This window comes from Meleagris gallopavo, chromosome 6, assembly GCF_905368555.1.
Source record: "Meleagris gallopavo chromosome 6, MGAL_WU_HG_1.1, whole genome shotgun sequence".
Classification (NCBI taxonomy): domain Eukaryota; kingdom Metazoa; phylum Chordata; class Aves; order Galliformes; family Phasianidae; genus Meleagris; species Meleagris gallopavo.
This window is the reverse complement of record NC_139409.1, coordinates 18,809,491-18,827,704: the sequence shown is the minus strand read 5'-3', so window position 1 is coordinate 18,827,704 and position 18,214 is coordinate 18,809,491. Positions and strand designations below refer to the sequence as shown.

General features: G+C 36.4%; 1 protein-coding gene across 4 annotated transcripts in view; it reads left to right on the top strand.

Annotated features, from left to right (window-relative positions):
• The window catches only part of MALRD1 (MAM and LDL receptor class A domain containing 1), a 208,446-nt gene that overhangs the window by 14,197 nt on the left and 176,035 nt on the right, over positions 1-18,214 (top strand). For 3 of the 4 annotated variants that reach the window (XM_085227299.1, XM_085227300.1, XM_085227298.1), the window contains exons 7-11: positions 1,947-2,104; positions 6,106-6,198; positions 7,559-7,766; positions 12,107-12,253; positions 16,045-16,154. In XM_085227299.1, coding sequence (XP_085083425.1) covers positions 1,947-2,104; positions 6,106-6,198; positions 7,559-7,766; positions 12,107-12,253; positions 16,045-16,154 — 716 coding nt within the window. Of the gene's footprint in view, positions 1-1,946; positions 2,105-6,105; positions 6,199-7,558; positions 7,767-12,106; positions 12,254-15,678; positions 15,916-16,044; positions 16,155-18,214 lie in introns of those variants that run through there. The other variant, XM_085227301.1, reaches the window with a different exon arrangement.

The window sequence follows — 18,214 nt, the reverse complement described above, 5'->3', positions numbered from 1 at the left end:
AGAGCTTGACTAAGCTTTAGTTTCTGATTTTGATCAAAACTTTTACTACTACAAATAGAAGAGGTAAGAAAATGAATTATGAAGAAGTGATCTAGGCAATTATATTTATAGAGAAAGGATTGTTTATAGGTTTTGAATAATCTTTCTTTCTTGGCATTCTTAAATTTAATAAAATATTTTGTCCTTGGTTGACTTCTTTCTTTGTACTTTTATTACTTCTTTTCTCTAGTGTTGTACTGTACTTTCTCTGTAATTTTTCTGTTAAGTTCTCTAGGGTCAAAGGTTCTCACAGTGGTTTTATATTCTCCTTTAATACAGCTCATAAAATACTTTTTCTTTCTTTATTGTTTCCTGCATACTATATCGCTTCCATAATTTATTCTTATACTGCATTAATCTAGTTTCCTGCATCTGGGATAACATTTATTTATTTAATAAGAAACTAATGGAATCAATACTTTATGTAAGAAGAGCAGTGCTTATGAAATTGAAGAAAAATAATCAAAGACATCTTCATGTCTTTTAAAATTGGTATTTCATAGGTAACTATTTTAAACATGAAAAAGTCTGATCCGTTTTGTTGTTACTGTTTTTAAGGTTCTTGCTCTTGACTTGGGAGTTCTTCAAAAATTATCTCAAATAGTAGAAACAACAGCAGGTCAGATTTGAATCTTCTTCCCCAGAGGAGTAGAGTGGGAAATTTACAAGGGAGTAGTTCAGAGACAGCTGCCCTGCTATGGAAGAAAACTTGCTAGAAAGGAAGAGCTCCCATTCTTTGACTCAGTTTTATCTGAAGGCTTAGTTGTTACTCTAGAAATTAATAGCATAGATTACAAGTCAGGAAAATCTAGCCAAACAGCTAGAAGCTCTTTGCATTTATTGATCTCTTTCAAATAGAATGGGTTACATCTGTAATATTTTCTTTCTATCATGCTTAACTGTTGTGGCTGTGAATTACGAAAATGTAAGGAAGTAGTAAGGAATTCAAAGAAATTGCAAGCATGTATTTTGGTATGAAAGGCTGTATATCATGAAGTATAAACTGACAACAAAAAGAAAAGATTGTGGTCCGTTATAAAATCAGAGTTTTTCCTTGTGAAATGACAGTTTCTCCCTTCAGCTTGAAATAACTTTGGTAACATCTGCATCTGAAATAACTTGCATTCAGGCACGTGAATATAGAAATTTGAAATTCAAGACATTTAATCAGTGTTTATTATAACAGCTGCTTCAGAAGATAACAAAATATTCAGTGACTCATGAGAGAAGAGGAAAAAGATTTGCTATATTTGATAAAGCATTTAGCCTTTTTATTTCTGACAGATAAAAGACATTCTTGAAGGGATGAGTACTCTTTTAAATCTCTGTAGGAATGCTTTTATAAAGGGCAATAGGTCAAGAAGAGCACAAATTGCTTTTCTGCTTCAGAGGGAAAGACAATATGCTCTCAACACTTTGTTGCAGAAATTCTGGCTGAGAACTAAAGACCTTAATTATGTATGGTGGAGATGCTATTGTCTCCTGTAGCAGTAAGGAAGAAGAATGCTTTTCCCATTATTTTGAAAATTCCACAGAAGTATTACTATAAAAGTTGTTTCCTGGAAAATGTAATAGGAAGGAAGAAAACCAAGTTTCCAAATACATTTGAGAGTAGGTATCAAAGTGTAGCTGCTTACAGCTTTTAATGCAGAAATCACAAGTTCAAGATATTGTCAACTGATATCATTCTTGCTTTCTGGGGAAAATGCAGATAGATATCTATCTTTTTAATAGGAAATGCTTAGGTAACATCCAAGTCACATAATTAGCATGACAGTCAGATTCCACTGTAAGAGGAATGGGGCCATGGTTTAACTGCAGCAAAGCAATTCTTATTTTCAAAGGCTGAGATATACAAGATTTGTTTTGTGAAAAGAGCTCTTTTTTTTTTTTATTTATTTTTTTAGGCCATTTGGTGTGTCTAGAAGCTAATGACAATGTGTTATACAGAAATGCTTATCTAAACAGCTCCATGTGTCATTGCTCCAGCAAGAGCTGCCATTTTCAATTTCAGTACTCCATGGCAGATAACAGCGTTCTCAAGGCAGTGCTGTATACCAATCAGGTAAGAAGCATGCATTCATTTTCAACTGATAAAGATCCAACAGCCCAGCTCTTTCCAGCCAAACTGCAAGGAAACACACAATACTACATGCTTACCCCTTAATTAGTTTGTGTGAATAGTCGCTTTGTATTGTTCCACTGTTCAATGCAGATGTAAAAACTGGATATTTGCCTGTCTCCTATAAATTAGTGTGGTGGTGAATGTTCTGCAATAAGACTTCAAGGGGAAGCCCTAACTATTACAGACTGAAATGATTTGGGAAATTTAGGGAAAAGTCTATAGTAGCAGAATTTCTAGTGTCCCTTCTGCACAGTGGACATGGGAAATGGGAAATGGGAAAAAAGAGCATCAAAAATGCTGAAACTGTGCTTGTTCTCTATGAAGGCACAGGATTAAGTTACTGACTTAGTATATCTGGAAAGTTCTTGCTTAGCCACCTGATTCATTTTGTGGGCTGTTGTAATTTTCTTCCATCTATGTATCTACTAATGGTAACTATACAATAACCATGTCAAGCTGAAACACAAATGACAATTGGATAGTAACAGTTATTTTTTTCTTAGCTCCCTTGACTTGTGGGATCTTTCTGCCTATGGTTAGTTGGTCTTGCTGATGTCTCTTGTATCTTGATGTTGAATTTAAGTTATTTTTATCCCACAGCACAAGCATTTAGAAAGACTGATCTAACTAATGCTTAGTTCGCAAAGCTAGAATGCAAAAACCTGAAGTACAACATTTGTCAAGGGGTCTAAATATAGGAACATGTAACAAACATCTTATTTCTCTTCCATTACATCTTTGTATTTATGATTTTATGAAAGATTGCAGGCTCTTCTTTCTCTCTTTCCCCCTTTCTTTCCCCCTTTCTTTCCCCCTTTCTTTCTTTCCCCCTTTCTTTCTTCCTCCTTTCTTTCTTTCCCCTTCTTTCTTTCTTTCCCCCTTTCTTTCTTTCCCCCTTTCTTTCTTTCCCCCTTTCTTTCTTTCCCCCTTTCTTTCTTTCCCCCTTTCTTTCTTTCCCCCTTTCTTTCTTTCCCCCTTCTCTCTCTCTCTCTCTCTCTCTTTCTCTCTCTTTCTCTCTCTTTCTCTCTCTTTCTCTCTCTTTCTCTCTCTCTCTTTCTCTCTTTCTTTCTTTCTCTCTTTCTTTCTTTCAATGCTTCCGGCTTATATATATTTAATATTCTATCTCAGCCCATGACTGCATTCATGTTTGGCAGTGTTAATCATCTTCATCATTCGATAATTTGAAAACTTTTTTTTTTTACTTTCAGTTTTCAAATAAGATATTGTTGACTTCAGCCTATCGTGTTCTCTCTATTACTTATGTTTCCAATTAAGTAATAAGCTTATATTTCTGTCTTTTAAGTTCTTAATCTTTGTGTCTTGTATGGCTTCAAAATATATGGATATATATTAAAAATAAAATAAGTCTCAACTTTTGTTTATATGTGCAGGCATGTTTTTACACTAAGACATTAAAATTTCAGCAAGTGTTCAGCAGTACTGGCAAAACCCATGCCACTACACTCATCTGCAGAAGTAAAAGATTGATTAATCATTTTGAAGGAACAAATAAGAATTTGTTCTAAATTACACTGAGATGAAAAAAGTTGGGACAAAATGATGAGAGCAGTTGCACAGCAGTATGTGAAAGTATCTGTTGTGAGACGTCAAAAATAAAAAATGCTGTCGTTTAGAAAATGAGTTGATAAGAAAAAGACATGATAATCTCTTTCATTCCTCAAATCTGAGTAGCAGATAGGAAAAAAAATGGTAAGAAGAAACAAATCCTATAATTCTTGTTCATTTTAGTTTTACAAAAATTGTTTGCAGATAGTGTTATATCATTGTAAGGGGAATAGACAGAAGGTATTTTGAACAACTTCGCTGCATCACTAAAATAAATCTGATACACTGAGCCTTCTAAAAGACAGCAAGAGAAGCAAGGAATGTGCTAGAGAGTCTAATCCATTTGTACTGAAGAAATGAAAGTAATGCTACAGAGAATCATTGTGAAGATGGAAAATATTGTGTGTTATTGGCTTATTAGAACTGTACAAAATCAGAGGGTAATGTAATATCTATAATACAATAACTGACTTGGAAATTTGCTGCCCCTGAAATGATTTCCTGATGTCAGTGTGAAAACAGCCCTAGCAAGTCTGGATACTGGTGCAAGCAGAAAAATCATTAGTTTACTTCCACAAGCTATCTTTATTCAAATAAATTTGGAAGAAATGTAGCTATGAGAATGGGTACCTAAGTGATTAATCACATGTGAAAAAAATTGTAGTTAACAGATACATGCAGGCTTCTTTCAAACTCGTGTACCTTGTAGGAATCCTCTGCATTTATTGTTTACTGGTGTGTATGTGTGTAGGGATGTATGTATACATACCCAGATATTGTCACTTATATATTCCTAAAAGAAATCATTTAAACCAGACTAGGCTATACTTTTAACCTGTCACAAAGTGCAGTTTCTATTACACCATCCTTGTCTGTGTCTTATATCTGGATGTTGCAGATTTTTTCTGGAAACTGAAATATTTACCAAAAAGAAGCATGATTTGCAGAGCTTGAAATGTCCTCGATGTTGAAAGTCTTTTCAAAAGTATCTATGAGTACATAACAAGTGAACTAGTTGAAAAATACCCACATCTTATACTAATGTGAAAACTCACAGCTGACTTTTATGTGTCTCGTATGTCATATGGCTTGTCCAAATTTCTTCTCTTATATCATTTTATGCTTGGAATTAGGGTATTGACTTAGCCCTGTCTTACAGTTTTCCAAAACTAATTTGTGAATGCTTACTCAATGGAAATTTGGTCTTTCAACTTTTTTAACATGTCAAAATAGTGGAATCCTTGGTAGGAAAAGAGTATTGCAAGGCAGTAAAAAGATAACTCTCCTTGTCTATGGAATTGATGGAATTTCTTAACCTGTCATATTTCCATTTATTCATCTTATATAAGATACACTTTTTATTCTTTCAACTTTTCTCTGTACAATACACTTTCTGTTTCTCTCATCCTGCTTCATATCTTTTTTGCTTGGTTGGTTTTGATCTGCTTCTAATTCTGTAATATCCTTTGTGGAAAAGATAAGACAAATTCTTTGCAAAGTATCACAATAGGGGTCTCACCTCACAGTTGATTTCTGTAATTGTCTGTTTATATCCTATCTTAAGTTTTCTTTTTCCTACTCTTCCCCTTCTCTCCCCCTTAGCTGTCTTGTTTTGCTCTATATTGGTGCAGATTCTTGAGAAGATTTTATTCAGAACTTGGAAGTTTACATTGCTATGCTCCTTTTCTTTACGTTGGTCCAATTGTTTTCCAGCTGGGATCACAACAAGAAGCAGAAAGAACATGAGTTTTTTTTGTCAGATTGTTACAGTAAGGGGGCTTTGAATACTTGCATAAGAGGACCTTAGCATATTTTGCACTCTTGCTATCTTTTCCACGAGGTAAAGTAAAAATGGGAATTGAAGTAACTAAAAAAATTACTTAGACTTTGGGTAGTACTCTGTTTGCTTTACAGATTAAATAATATATTTTCTTTGCAGTTTATTGGGTAATTTTGGCAGACCTCAAAGTTTCTTTCTAAGAAAGAGAACTAGATCTCATAGTAGCACAACTTATGAGGAATAATTATTTCTAAAAGAGAAACTGGTATTGAGAATGCCGTGGAAACATACAGTTAAATCCAGCAATATTATGGTTTAATTTACGTATCATTCATGCTAATTAAATACCACATTAGTTTCTAATAATTAATAATAACCTATTTAATCACTGTAAATATTTTTGTTTGCCTCACTTCACAGAGACTTTGATGCAAAGATTGCAAACGAATTTCTGATGTTGTATTTCTTCATAACTATATATGTGGTAATGATCCATCTATCTGTCTCGGGTATTAAAAAAAATCAATTACAGTAAGTGATTGATCAAAAGAAGATCAAAAGATAACTTTATAACATTATATTCTACATTCCATAGGAGGAGTATGTCTTGTGGGAAAACAACATCACGACTAACAAAGAATGGGCCAAAGCGTATATACGGGTACCAACAGGGCTAGAAAAATTAAAGGTATGAGTGCAAAAAGGCAAGTGCTTTGTCTTTTGAAAATGTTTGTTGTCTATAAATGTTCTAGGATTTGTAGGAATTTGTTAAGTTTATATATATATCCTGAAGGGCTCTGTTCTTCATTATTTCAGTTGAATAAAGCTCTGATCACAGGTTAGTAAAAACAGTGTACAGCATGAAACTACTGGCCTTAGTAACATGCAAGAAAATGCATACATATCTCAGCATACTTTAGCAGAGCAACTGAGTCCATCTTAGTTATTAACAGCTTGTTTAAATACAAATGCTATTGTGGAATGATGTGAATGATCATGCGATTTCAGTGGAATGGCATGAATGAATAATTGAGAGAGTATCTCCCCCTTGATTTTTTCTTTTCAATTTACAGAAAAGAATTAAAGGCTTATATTTTAAGTAATTTTATGTCAACATTTTTTTTTTCATAATAATGTGAATTACTTTTATAATTGACTGTTTCAACAATCTGCTGAATCTCTGTGAAAAGGCGAAGACCAAGCCTACTTCGAGCACTGGCACTTTGACATGTATCAAATGAATACATTTCAGCAAGGTGCTGTATTACAAATTGTTGTTGTCACTTGCATCTCCTTTTCCTGTAAGAAAAAGTATATATAAAGCACCAGATGTGTATAAGATTAACTGTAGTATCCAAAAACAAAATTCTGAAGTGGTTTTATGCAGCAAAAATTTTCTCTGTTATACAGAAACATCATGATCAGCTTAGGGAAGTAAAGGTACCATAATTATGTGACAATGTAATATTTTTAGCATTGTTGATTTTTTTTTTTTTTTTTTTTTTCCATTTGAACTACTAGAGAACTGATGTTGCTAGAAGATTTTGTAATTATGGATATTGACTTTAATGGAAGATGCTTCTTTAGACTTCAAACTAAAGGGCGCAGGAAGTTAGAGAAAGTTATCCGCTTACATCTTAAAGTGTGTTTATTCTAGTTTCTCTCTGTTTTGTCTGAAATCCCTTTTCTTCCCTTGTGCTTTCTGTCCCCTGTGCATGACTACAATAGGGCGCTGCTGGTGGTGACTTGGTGGGGACTATCCCCACTTTACATAATTCTTGCTTCTTTCCTATCACCTGCTTTCCCCAGCCCATCATCCTAATTTGTAATACTTGCTAGCCTCCCCTTCCCCATCTCTCTGATTGATTAGGATTTGTAATAAACTGGTTGGATGGACCAGTAAGACAGTTGGAAATTTGACTTCATTCTCTAATGGAAAGCATCCAGCGCTTTTTGCAAATAGGACTTTACTATTTCACAGCAGGAAAAAAAAAAAAAAGTTTCTCTGTGTCTGTTAATGCAAATATTTTAACTTTAATAATGCACAGCTGACACTTAAGGGAACAATCCAGAGCAGGACAGGCTTCATCTGTTTAAATAACATCCAGTTTTTGGAGATCGCACGCTCAGAGTCTTCAGCTTTCAACTCTGTAGAAGAATTCGCCTGCACTAATGGGAAATCTACTGAGCCTGGATCGTCCTGTGTCTTTTACCCAGACTGCTCTGACAGCAATGATGAGGATCCAGGAGCTTGCTGTAAGTGAACTTTAGAAGGATAAAGTGCTGAAGAGAATAGTGAAACCTAAATAGGTCTATCCAAGGAATGGCAAGAAAAAATAAGAAAGCTTACTTCTATTACTTATATGCGTTCTTTTTTTTTCCTAGTATATTTCCTGTTATACGAATTTATGACCATGTTCATAGTGCATTGCTTTTTTTTTCCGATTTCTATTTCTTTGTCAGATCTTAGCAATATGTTTTGGGTTTTAGAAAGGTGAGTAGGACCAGAAAATTTTGCGCACTTTTGTCTAAATGTATCCCTTGCCTTCAGTGTTTACAATCCATAATTCTTTAATTTGAAAGGAACTGAAATCTGCCATAGAACTTCATTTAGAACACTTCTCTAACTTAGGCTGTCAGAGTTTTTGGGAGAAAATATATTGGGTGACATGAGCTATATTTCAGGAGGTTTATCTAAATCATATTTTCAGTTGAAAATAACTGCTTAGAAGACATGGTTTTCACCATACAGTCAAAAGAAAAAAAAAATAAAACAGAAAAGAAAATTATGGAAAATGTTTGAGAATTGTGAAATGATTTAGACCTCAGTTTAGAAGTATTTTTAGAGACTGCAACTTTTAAAATAACTTTTGTGCAGAGTACACTTTTTTGCTAGTGACAAACAGGTGACAATCTATTTCTATTGACAGCAACACATAAATGTGTGTTGCAGATGAAAACTGTATGTGTATTTCAGGTGTCAGTAATGATATAGATTATTTTTGGGAGCTGCAGATTAAAATGTTGTGGGTCACTCAGAGAAGCAAGATGGAGGACACTGTTAATGTTTTATTTTCAAATTCACTGAGAAGATTCAGGAACAGTTTTTGACTGAGTTCTCTTTATTTCACAGTTTTAGCCTTTTGTTCCTTTCAAACACTTAAAGAGCCATGCAGTAACTATCTATGAAACAAGTTATATGTGTGAATGTTGAAATACCATTTTAAATATGAAGGTTTATACTATTCTATGCCCACAATTTATTACACTTTTTAATCTTAAACCCTGTGGCTTGGACAGTGAGCTTTGGCACTGTGCAATTGAAAAACAGTAGCCTGAGTATAGTCAGCATGTAATTATACTGTACAAGAAAAGACAGTGGGAGTCACCAGTTAATATTGCTTTTATCGTAGTTGGGTAAGAAAAACTAAAGAGTGCACAAAAGAAAGAAAAGGGAGTCAGTGCTCTCCTTTGTGGCACCTTTGGAATTAAGGTGTTGACCCAGGGAATACACAATCCTCTTCCAGAACTGTGCCTAGCACTCTGCTATCTGCTGTTGCCTCTGCAGTTTCAGTGGGTTTACCACATGGCAGTGATTATCAGTTCACTTCTGGTATGTTTTAATTTAAAGAAATTAAGTTTAACAGTTTCTCAGTTTAACCTGAGATATTGAGATTATATGCTTCACTTTGTGTGTAAGCACTTTCAGGTTAAAGCTCTTGTCTTGTTTGAACAGTGCACAAAAGTATGCTCATCTTCTCAAAAATAAAACGTGAGGAAAAAGTGATTCTCTAAAATATGAGTGAGTCATAGCAGATGTTTGATTCTTTGATCTAATACCTGAGAAGAAAGAAGACAAAAAACCTTTAAAATAAAAATGACTCTTTTTAAAGTTGTATATTTTAATAGCTAATACCTGTCTTGAATACTTCATATGTACACCTCTTTTCAGGAAAGAGAACTCTAAAGGTGAAACTTGTTTCTTCAGCAGTTTGATCAGCTTAGAAAATTTGTCTTTCTGGCACTTTCTGCAGTCTTGAACAAAAGAGACCTAAAGCAAAAACTGTCCTGTATTTTTCTTTTGTTCCTTTCTTCCCATTGTGTACATTTTCCACGTCGTCTTGACATTGTCCTCTGAGATATTTTGAGTGAACTATATCTTTTCACATTTAATTCCAATTCAAATTTCTATCTTGTACAATAGGACATATTTTAGCCTCTATTCTTTTAGTTATTCTACCATCTATCCTTGAACATATCCTCAGTTGTTTTCTTTGAAGTGTTCTCATGATGCAGAGCTGTCAGAACTCCATACTGAATAAAAACAAAGGCAAGCAGCTGTTTCTTAGCAATGTGAAGGATTCTTCACTTTAAGGTTTTTCTTTGCTTCATTGCAATAGGGAAGGAAAAACAATGTTTTTCTTGCTCAAGTTAACTTGACATGAATGGACGTGAAAATGTAGTTTATTATAAGAACTTATATATTCTTATGTTTTACCGTACTTGGTAATTTCTGTCTATTTACATAAATATGATTGAAAACTTGAAAAATCAGAACTTTCATGGGAAGAAACTTTGTTCAATTTTGTGCTATGTAACAGTCTTTGAAATCAATGAAATTAATGAAGTGAAAAAAATATGAAATCTATGTTTTTAGTATTAAATAGAGATCACTTCTAGATCTCTTTTATCATAGTGAAAGATGAATGAACAAATCCTAATTAATATAAACATGGAAGGTGAGAAAGAGTTCTTAGATCATTTGAAAGATTAAAAAGACCACTTTCATGCTGATGTCAGAATCCTCTCATGCTGATGCCTGTTCTTTATTTGTCATCTAATTTAATGAAGTTTTACATTACCATGCCTAATATCAAGCATTGGAAGCAGTATGGTTACTATTACATATTTTTAAATTTGTACCATATATACTTAGTAAGCACTGTAAGTCGTGCTTGGCAAGAAGTTCTGGGAGCACTTCCTATTTTCTCTTTGAAACAGTAGTCTTTCTGGAAATTGCCTACTCTTCAATGTTTGCATAGAATCATAGAATCACAAGGTTGAAAACGACCTTCAAGATCATCTAGCGCTACCACCCTCCCGTTACCACTGCTACCACAAGCTACTAAACCATATCTCATAGCTCCTCATCCAGATGCCTCTTGAATACTGCCGGGGACAGCGACTCCACCACCTCCATGGGCAGGCCATTCCAATGTCTGACCACTCTCTGAGAGAAAAAGTTCTTTCTTATGTCTAATCTAAACCTCCTCTGGTACAACTTGTGGCCATTTCCTTGGGTTGTGTTTGTTGCCTGGGAGAAGAGGCCAAACTCCTCCTCATCACAACCTCCCTTCAGGAAGTTGTAGAGTACAATGAGGTCTCGTCTGTGCCTCCTCTTCTCCAGACTGAACAATCCTACCTCCCTCAGCTGCTCCTCATAAGACTTGTGCTCCAGACCCCTCACCAATTTCGTTGCCCTTCTCTGGACACGCTCCAGGGCCTCAATGTCTTTTTTGTAGTGAGGGCCCAAAACTGAACACGATACACAAGGTGCAGCCTCACCAGTGCTGAGTAGAGGGGGATGATCACCTCCCTGCTCCTGCTGGCCACGCTATTTTTAATGCAGGCCAGGATGCTGTTGGCCCTCTTGATCATCTGGGCACACTGCTGGCTCGTGTTCAGATGAGCATCAACCAACACCTCCAGGTCCCTTTTCTCTTCACAGTCATCCAGCCGCTCATGCCCAAGCCTATAGAGCTGCATGGGGGTTATTGTGAGCAAAGTGCAGGCCCTGGCACTTGGCCTTGTTGAGCCTCATCCCATTCACCTCAGCCCAGCGATCTAGCTTATCTAGATCCTTCTGAAGGTCCTTCCTACCCTCAGGCAGATCAACACCACCTCCCAACTTGGTGTCATCTGCAAACTTACTGAGGGTACATTCAATCCCTTCATCTACGTCATCAATAAAGGTATTAAACAAGATGGGCCCCAGTACTGACCCCTGGAGAACACCACTTGTAATGGGTCGCCAGCTGGACTTAACTCCATTAACCACTACCCTTTGGGCACGGCGCTCCAGCCAGTTCCTTATCCAAAGAAGGGTATACCTGTCCAGACCAAATAGATGCAAAAAGTTTGTGGGGAGGGACATTCTCCATGTGTTTCTGAAAGAAAATCACCTTCCTTTTAGCCTTAAAACACCTGTCTGTAGTTTAACTCTTCTGTAAGTATGTTTGATTTTTTTTTCCACCATGCACTCATAATTAAATTTCCAGTAAAATTCGTCTTTGAAAAAATATAATTACATATCTGTAACTGATGGCAGCCTATGTATAGATCTCATGCTTAATAAGATACAATTTATTCTTTTGTAGGTAATTTCTTTTGCAGTTCTGAGTTTAAGAATGGAGGGACCTGCCTGATTTATTACTGTATTTTACAACTTTTTCTCCAGCTAAAAAATCCATATTTCTGTGGAACATACCAGTGATTTCTTGATTAAGACTCCTTTTACATCCAAGAATTGTCATTAAAATGTTGCTTCATTAAAATGTCCACTTCAACTTAATTATATCTTGTTCTATGTACAACAGCTAATTACACTGTATGTAATTTTGACACTGACTTCTGTGGATGGAAAATACTGAGCACAAGTGATACGAAGTGGAACATAATGAAAGAAGGGTCTCCCTTTGACAGCAGACTCCCTGAAAGAGATCAAGCAACTAAGTCTGGACATGGTGAGAGATTATATACACATATATGAATCATTCTTAATTATGCCTATCTGATGAAACTGAATTTGAAATGTATGCTACGCAGTATGTATATAATATAGCATACATTACAGAGAGCCTGTTTTTCACAGATGTTTTTTCTTAGACATTATATGGTTGCTATGTCTTCATAACCTTGTTTTTGTTTGCTGGACAACTGAAGAAAAATGAGACTGGATGCAACAATGAATTTTTTGAGATCATACCTTTTGAACAGGCATAGCTAACTTTGTCACACATATGATGATCACTTTTGATTCCAACATTCACAAGGGCTTTTACAAAAAATATTTAGAGAAAAAGCCACTGTAGTTTTTTCGTAGAGCACAGGTAAATTGATTGATTTTTCTCCAGGATAAACCAATATTTCTTTCTCTACCCTTAGTTGCTATAAAGTGCACTCAGTTGGAAAAAGTTGATTCCAATAGAGAGTTAATTTATTAATTTTTTTTCTGAAATTGAAGTGTTATTAATGTACTGCTTAAAGCTGCCTAATGTGCTTGTTATTATCAAATAACAGTTGCAAATATTCTGTGACTTTTCTTATATTAAAATGTAACTGTTATGATGCTTCCAATGGAGACTGGACTGCTATAGACTATATCCCTTTAAATTAATTTTTACAATGGTGTATATTATACAACATTCAGACCTCTATGCTTCTCTCACATGTTCACATTAGAGGAAAGTGAAACTTTAATTATTCTACCTTAAATATTCAAAGGCAAAGGAATTTCAAATTTGTTTTCTGGTTAAACTCTAGTGGGCTGTGGTTATGTGCATGCATGTTATCTAATAACTCTGACTGTATTTTCATATACTATTGGTTCCTGAGTGGTGAAGTGCAACAAATGGTTGCTATTTGCTTTTGGAGTAGCAGTTGGGTATTTTATTTTATTGTCACTCTAGTAGAAGGTCAAAGTCTTCATTAGTGTGTTCTCTGCAAATGTTGCTGTTTCTCAGCTTCCCAATGCTCACAGCTCCAGAAAAACTGGAGCACTTATGTGACTGCACATTAGTTATTCTAGGCACTGGTGAGACGTAGTTGTAATTAAGGCGGCCTGAAGAAACTTCTCTGCAGCGTAACAAGCATGTTAAATTAGCCCATATGGGCTAGGGGTCTTAAGCTGCTTTGATATCTGAATCATTTCATAGTAGGTTTGTGTCTTTATACAGAGCTACAGGCTGTAGGTTGAAGCCTCTATCTCAGGCAGATCTTGAGGTTACCACACAGTATCTCTCAAACCCAGTAATGATGCATTCCCCTTATAAGTCAGTGCAAAGGTTATTCTGGTGTGGTTTTGTAACCATCTATTACCGTGCTTGTTTTAACCACATCACAGCTCTGTAATAAGGCTTTCAGAATTTGAGCAAGTTTTTTGTCAACGTTAAATTAGAACCTTTCGGGTTTAAATAGTTATCTGTGACATCGCAGAATGTTCATCTTTCTTCTTTCCTGGGGAGGGCAGCATCAAATTTTGATTAATGAAGATCTTAAGGAGACTACTGTAGAGCCTCAGCTGCAAATTAAGAGAGGATCCTTTGATGTCTCTTTGCATTGCAATGAGGGGAGTTTCCCTCATGCCGTGGAGTGCAGCATGCCTGCTTGTACACGGAGCTGGAATGGTTACCTCTTTGTGCCAGTCTAGCTAAAGATCTGTGATTATTCACATGGGGCTGGATCTAACCCTCTGCTTCATTATGTATCCATGGGAAATAAATGGCTATGGAGTGTGACTGAGGCAGCACAATAGCTGATTTTCCAAGATGTAAGGCAATATGTGTGTAATATCAATGTATAAACAAGACAGCCTTTAGTGTTGTTTTGCATAATCTTTCGTGAAAAAGTCTCAGTATTCAGTGAAGGCAGCACTGACGGCATTCAAAATATGCTGCTTTAAGGCCCCTTGAAGATGTTTATCCTTTCCTACCTTTGTTTGAAGCACATCTGCTGTAGTTCAAATCCAAAGGCAGTTTGTTTGCCAGGGTTCAGATTAGATCTTTAATTAAGCTTTCATCCCCACTAGCACAGACAACAATGTCAAGTCTGTAGACCCCATGAGAAAATATAGCTTATTCCATTGGCTCCCATGGTCTGCAGCATGGTTAGCGTGCTTAAAACTGTTTGGGCTGTGATGAGAGTGAGTACTGTATCCTAAAGGAAATTAATTTTTATTCTAAATTCAGTTTGTAACATTATTAAAGCCAATTTAAATGTGTCCTTTAGGGTTAAGCTGTGGTCTACATGGTTCAGTCTCCAGGGTGCTGTTTTCCAGCAGTCCCTTTGCTCTCTCCAGACAGTGATAAAGCCTGAGGGAATTGATGTAAACAAGGTGATGGCATGCACGTGGAGGACAAAGGTCTGAAGGATTTTGCCTGAAGAGGGCAGAGGAAGATGCATTAAAGTCAGAGGAACTGCAAGTGAACACCTCTTTGCAGAACTTTATTTCCTGAATTTCAAGTGCTTGAAGACACTGACAAGATAGTCTTAGAGTTTAATCCAGTCATGAGTAGTATCCCCCAGGAGTTGGTAGTGGGGCCACTCCTATTTAACATCTTTATCAATGGTCTTAATGAGAGAATTGGATGCACCCTCAGTAAATTCATGGATTACACCAAGTTGGGAGGGAGTGTTGATCTGCTGGAGGCACTATAGAGGGACCTGGATAGACTGGATCAATGGGCCAAGGAAAACTGTATGAGTTTCAGTAGGGTCAGGTCAGGTCCTACATTTAGATCAGAACAACCCCAGGCAACTCTACAGGCTTGGGGAGGAGTGGCTGGAAAGCTGCCTGGTGGAAAGGGACCTTGGTGTACTGATGGACACTCAGCCGAATACGAGCCAGCAGTGTGCCCAGGTGGCCAAGAAGGCCAATGGCATCTTGGCTTGTATCAGGAATGGTGTGGTGAGCAGGACTGTACTTGCATGGGTGAGGCCCCACCTCAAGTACTGTGTTTAGTTTTGGGTACCTCAATACAGAAAGGACATTGAGGTGCTGGGGCAGATCCAAAGAAGGACAACAAGGCTTGTGAAGGGCTTGGAGAATACGCCCTATGAGGAGCAGCTGAAGGAACTGGGGCTGCTTAGTCTGGGGAAGAGGAGGCTGAAGGGAGATCTTATTGCTCTCTACAGATACCTGAAAGGTGATTGCAGAGAGAGTTGGATTGGTCTCTACTCACTAGTGACAGGTGACAGGACAAGGGGAAATGGCTTCAAGTTGCACAAGGGGAGGTTTAGGTTGGATACCAGGAAAAACTTCTTTACAGAAAGGGTTGTTAAGCACTTGAATAGGCTCCCCAGGGAGGTGGTTGAGTCATTATCTCTGAATGTGTTCAAAAACCCTTTGGCTGTGGTGTTCAGGGACATGATTTAGTGGTGGGTTGTTAGAGTTAGGGTACTATGGTTAAATTGAGGTTGGACTTGGTGATCTTGAAGGTCTTTTCCAACCTGAGCAATTCTGTGATTTTAGCAATGACTGCAGAAACACCTTCCTCATCTTTGGACTTTATTGCTGAGGAAAGAGCCAGGATTACAGCAGCATTAAGCAATTGTTTTTTCTTTGTTTATACAGATATTGGTTGTCACAGGCTGGTACAGCTCTTTATTTATAGGGGTAGAGCTGAAGGTAATGCTGTTCCATTTATTTATGAGTAATTTTCATGCACCTCACGGTGCACATAGTTACCTCTCTGAGGTAATTATTTGCCATTGCAGCATGACGTATTTCTTGTATTTCTTTGAATTTTGTTTACAGAAACATTCATCTACATCAGCGGATCATATCAAATGCACACAGAGATAGCCATGTCTGATCTGGGGAGTCCCTTCCTTGTCAAGCTGTCCCCTGGTTATTCCTGCTGTCAGGTAACTTTTGGACGTTTACCTGCTCCAACCTTTGTAAGCTATCAGTCACCTGATGTGTTGAAATGCTATTTTTCTTGCTTCTAGTATTGCTGCATAAAAACTACCTCCATTTGAATTACTGCAGAATGAGAAACAGATTAATTTTTTAGGAGCAGTAAGGTATTTCTTTTTTTTTTTTTTTTTTTTTGACTGCTTTGCTGCCTTTGTATCTGATTATTATTCTTTCTAGAGCTTCTATGAGTCGGCTCACATTTAAGGGTATTCTTTAGAGGTTTTTTATGCTGTGAAAAACATAGCTGAATAATATTACTAGGGCAGTATCACCACACAGTCAAATCAAGCCTGCCTTTTGAGCCAAAGCTGGCAAAGAATCCTCATGCTGTTATCTGTTAACTCTGTTAGCTGAATATTCCCATGTCCAGCTTTCCTTTACAGATCTGTGGTTTGAACTTTCTATATGGATTAAATGTGCTAAAGTGATTGGAAAGAATTGGCTACCATGCTCCAGACGTACTAAGTCTTATTAATTGAAGTGGGTGCTTATTAAGCTGAACTGTGCAGTCATTAACTTGTGGTTCAGTTTTGTTGTTGTTTATCAAATATCTTGTATCTCTTTAGAGAAATGCAAAAGTGAGGATGGCACTTGACCTGAGAAAATAGAAAGATAATAGGAAAAAGGGGGGTCAGAAGTGCTATTAAAAAAGGAAAAAAAGAGAGCAAGTCTGAGAGTAAAAGATGAACGACATTTTCTGATTAGAATGTTGCCATTTTCAACAAAATCATTTTAAAGTTGAAATTGAGGAAATACATATAAATACACATATAACAAAAACTTTTACTTGCATTTTTATTTATCCTTTTTGCCCACCAAATGAAGTGAGTAGATGCTGGATGATTTTATGTGTTTTTGTTTTTTTTCTGAGTGTTTTTTAGATTTTCATTACCTTTCAAACCATATGACACGTTGGAGTTATGTTAAAATGTGTGATTACAGTGTTTTGTATTTATTCTGCTACTATGTGATGTCTCCTGATATAAGAAGTCAATGAGGAGAAAAGAAAAAAATACTGAAAGCTTTTCAAAATCCTCTTCTTATGTTTGTGGTTAAAAAGAGCCGTTAAAGAAACAAAATAAAATACAGACTGGTTGCTAATTTTTCAAAATCAATGTAAAAAATAAACTGTAGTTTCATTTAGGAATTTTTTCTATCAGAAAAGATTCTAAGGAAGAATAGCAAAGAGAAGGCCCATCAAATAGCAGAATTTTATTCTCAGCAGCATGAAGGTCTCATAGGCTGAGGGATCTGAAACAAGTGTTGGCTTAAATAAATCTGTGTATTTGATGCTGTAGCTGACTTAGCCTATGCACATTGGTGAATTACCAGATCTCAGCTAAATAGTTGCATCTTGCAGCTGAGTGGAAGCATTGTAAACAGCTTAAGAATACTTTTCTATCATTTACACACTCTGCCCCTCCCTAATCTTCATGTGTCATCATATTGTTGTAAAGAATCACAAATAAAATAGATGCAGAATAAAATCAAGCACAGTGCTGCTGCAAGGAACACTGGAAGTTTCTCATAATCCCATCAGAGGCCAATCCCACTAGACTTGGAGTACCAACAACCTTTATGCATACAGGTGCATTCATCCAGGCAGTTTCAAATCTCTTGATAGCAGGTAGATATGTACTTTTCAAGTTCAGATAAGTTCATCTTAGAATCTCTTAAGGTTACCTGGGCAGAACTAATTCCTAAGTCAATGAATAGTCCCAGGTAAGACCTCTTGCAGTGTTTGGTATGTATACAAATAAACATAAATTCAGTAGAGATGCACATGCACTTCTTCAGTTTAGTCAGAAATTAAGGGTGTTTTTGAGTAAGTGCATATTGTGTATACTTAAAGATCCAAGATTCAGCAAAAAAAAAAAACAGTGAAAGTTCTCTATATTCTGCTATACATATCTGAAAAAAGTGTGTTTCTGAAAACTGGAGGCTTGGCTTTCTGCCACATTTTCCCTGTTGGCTTTTTTTCCTGAGAAACAGCAAGGAATAGCAGTTG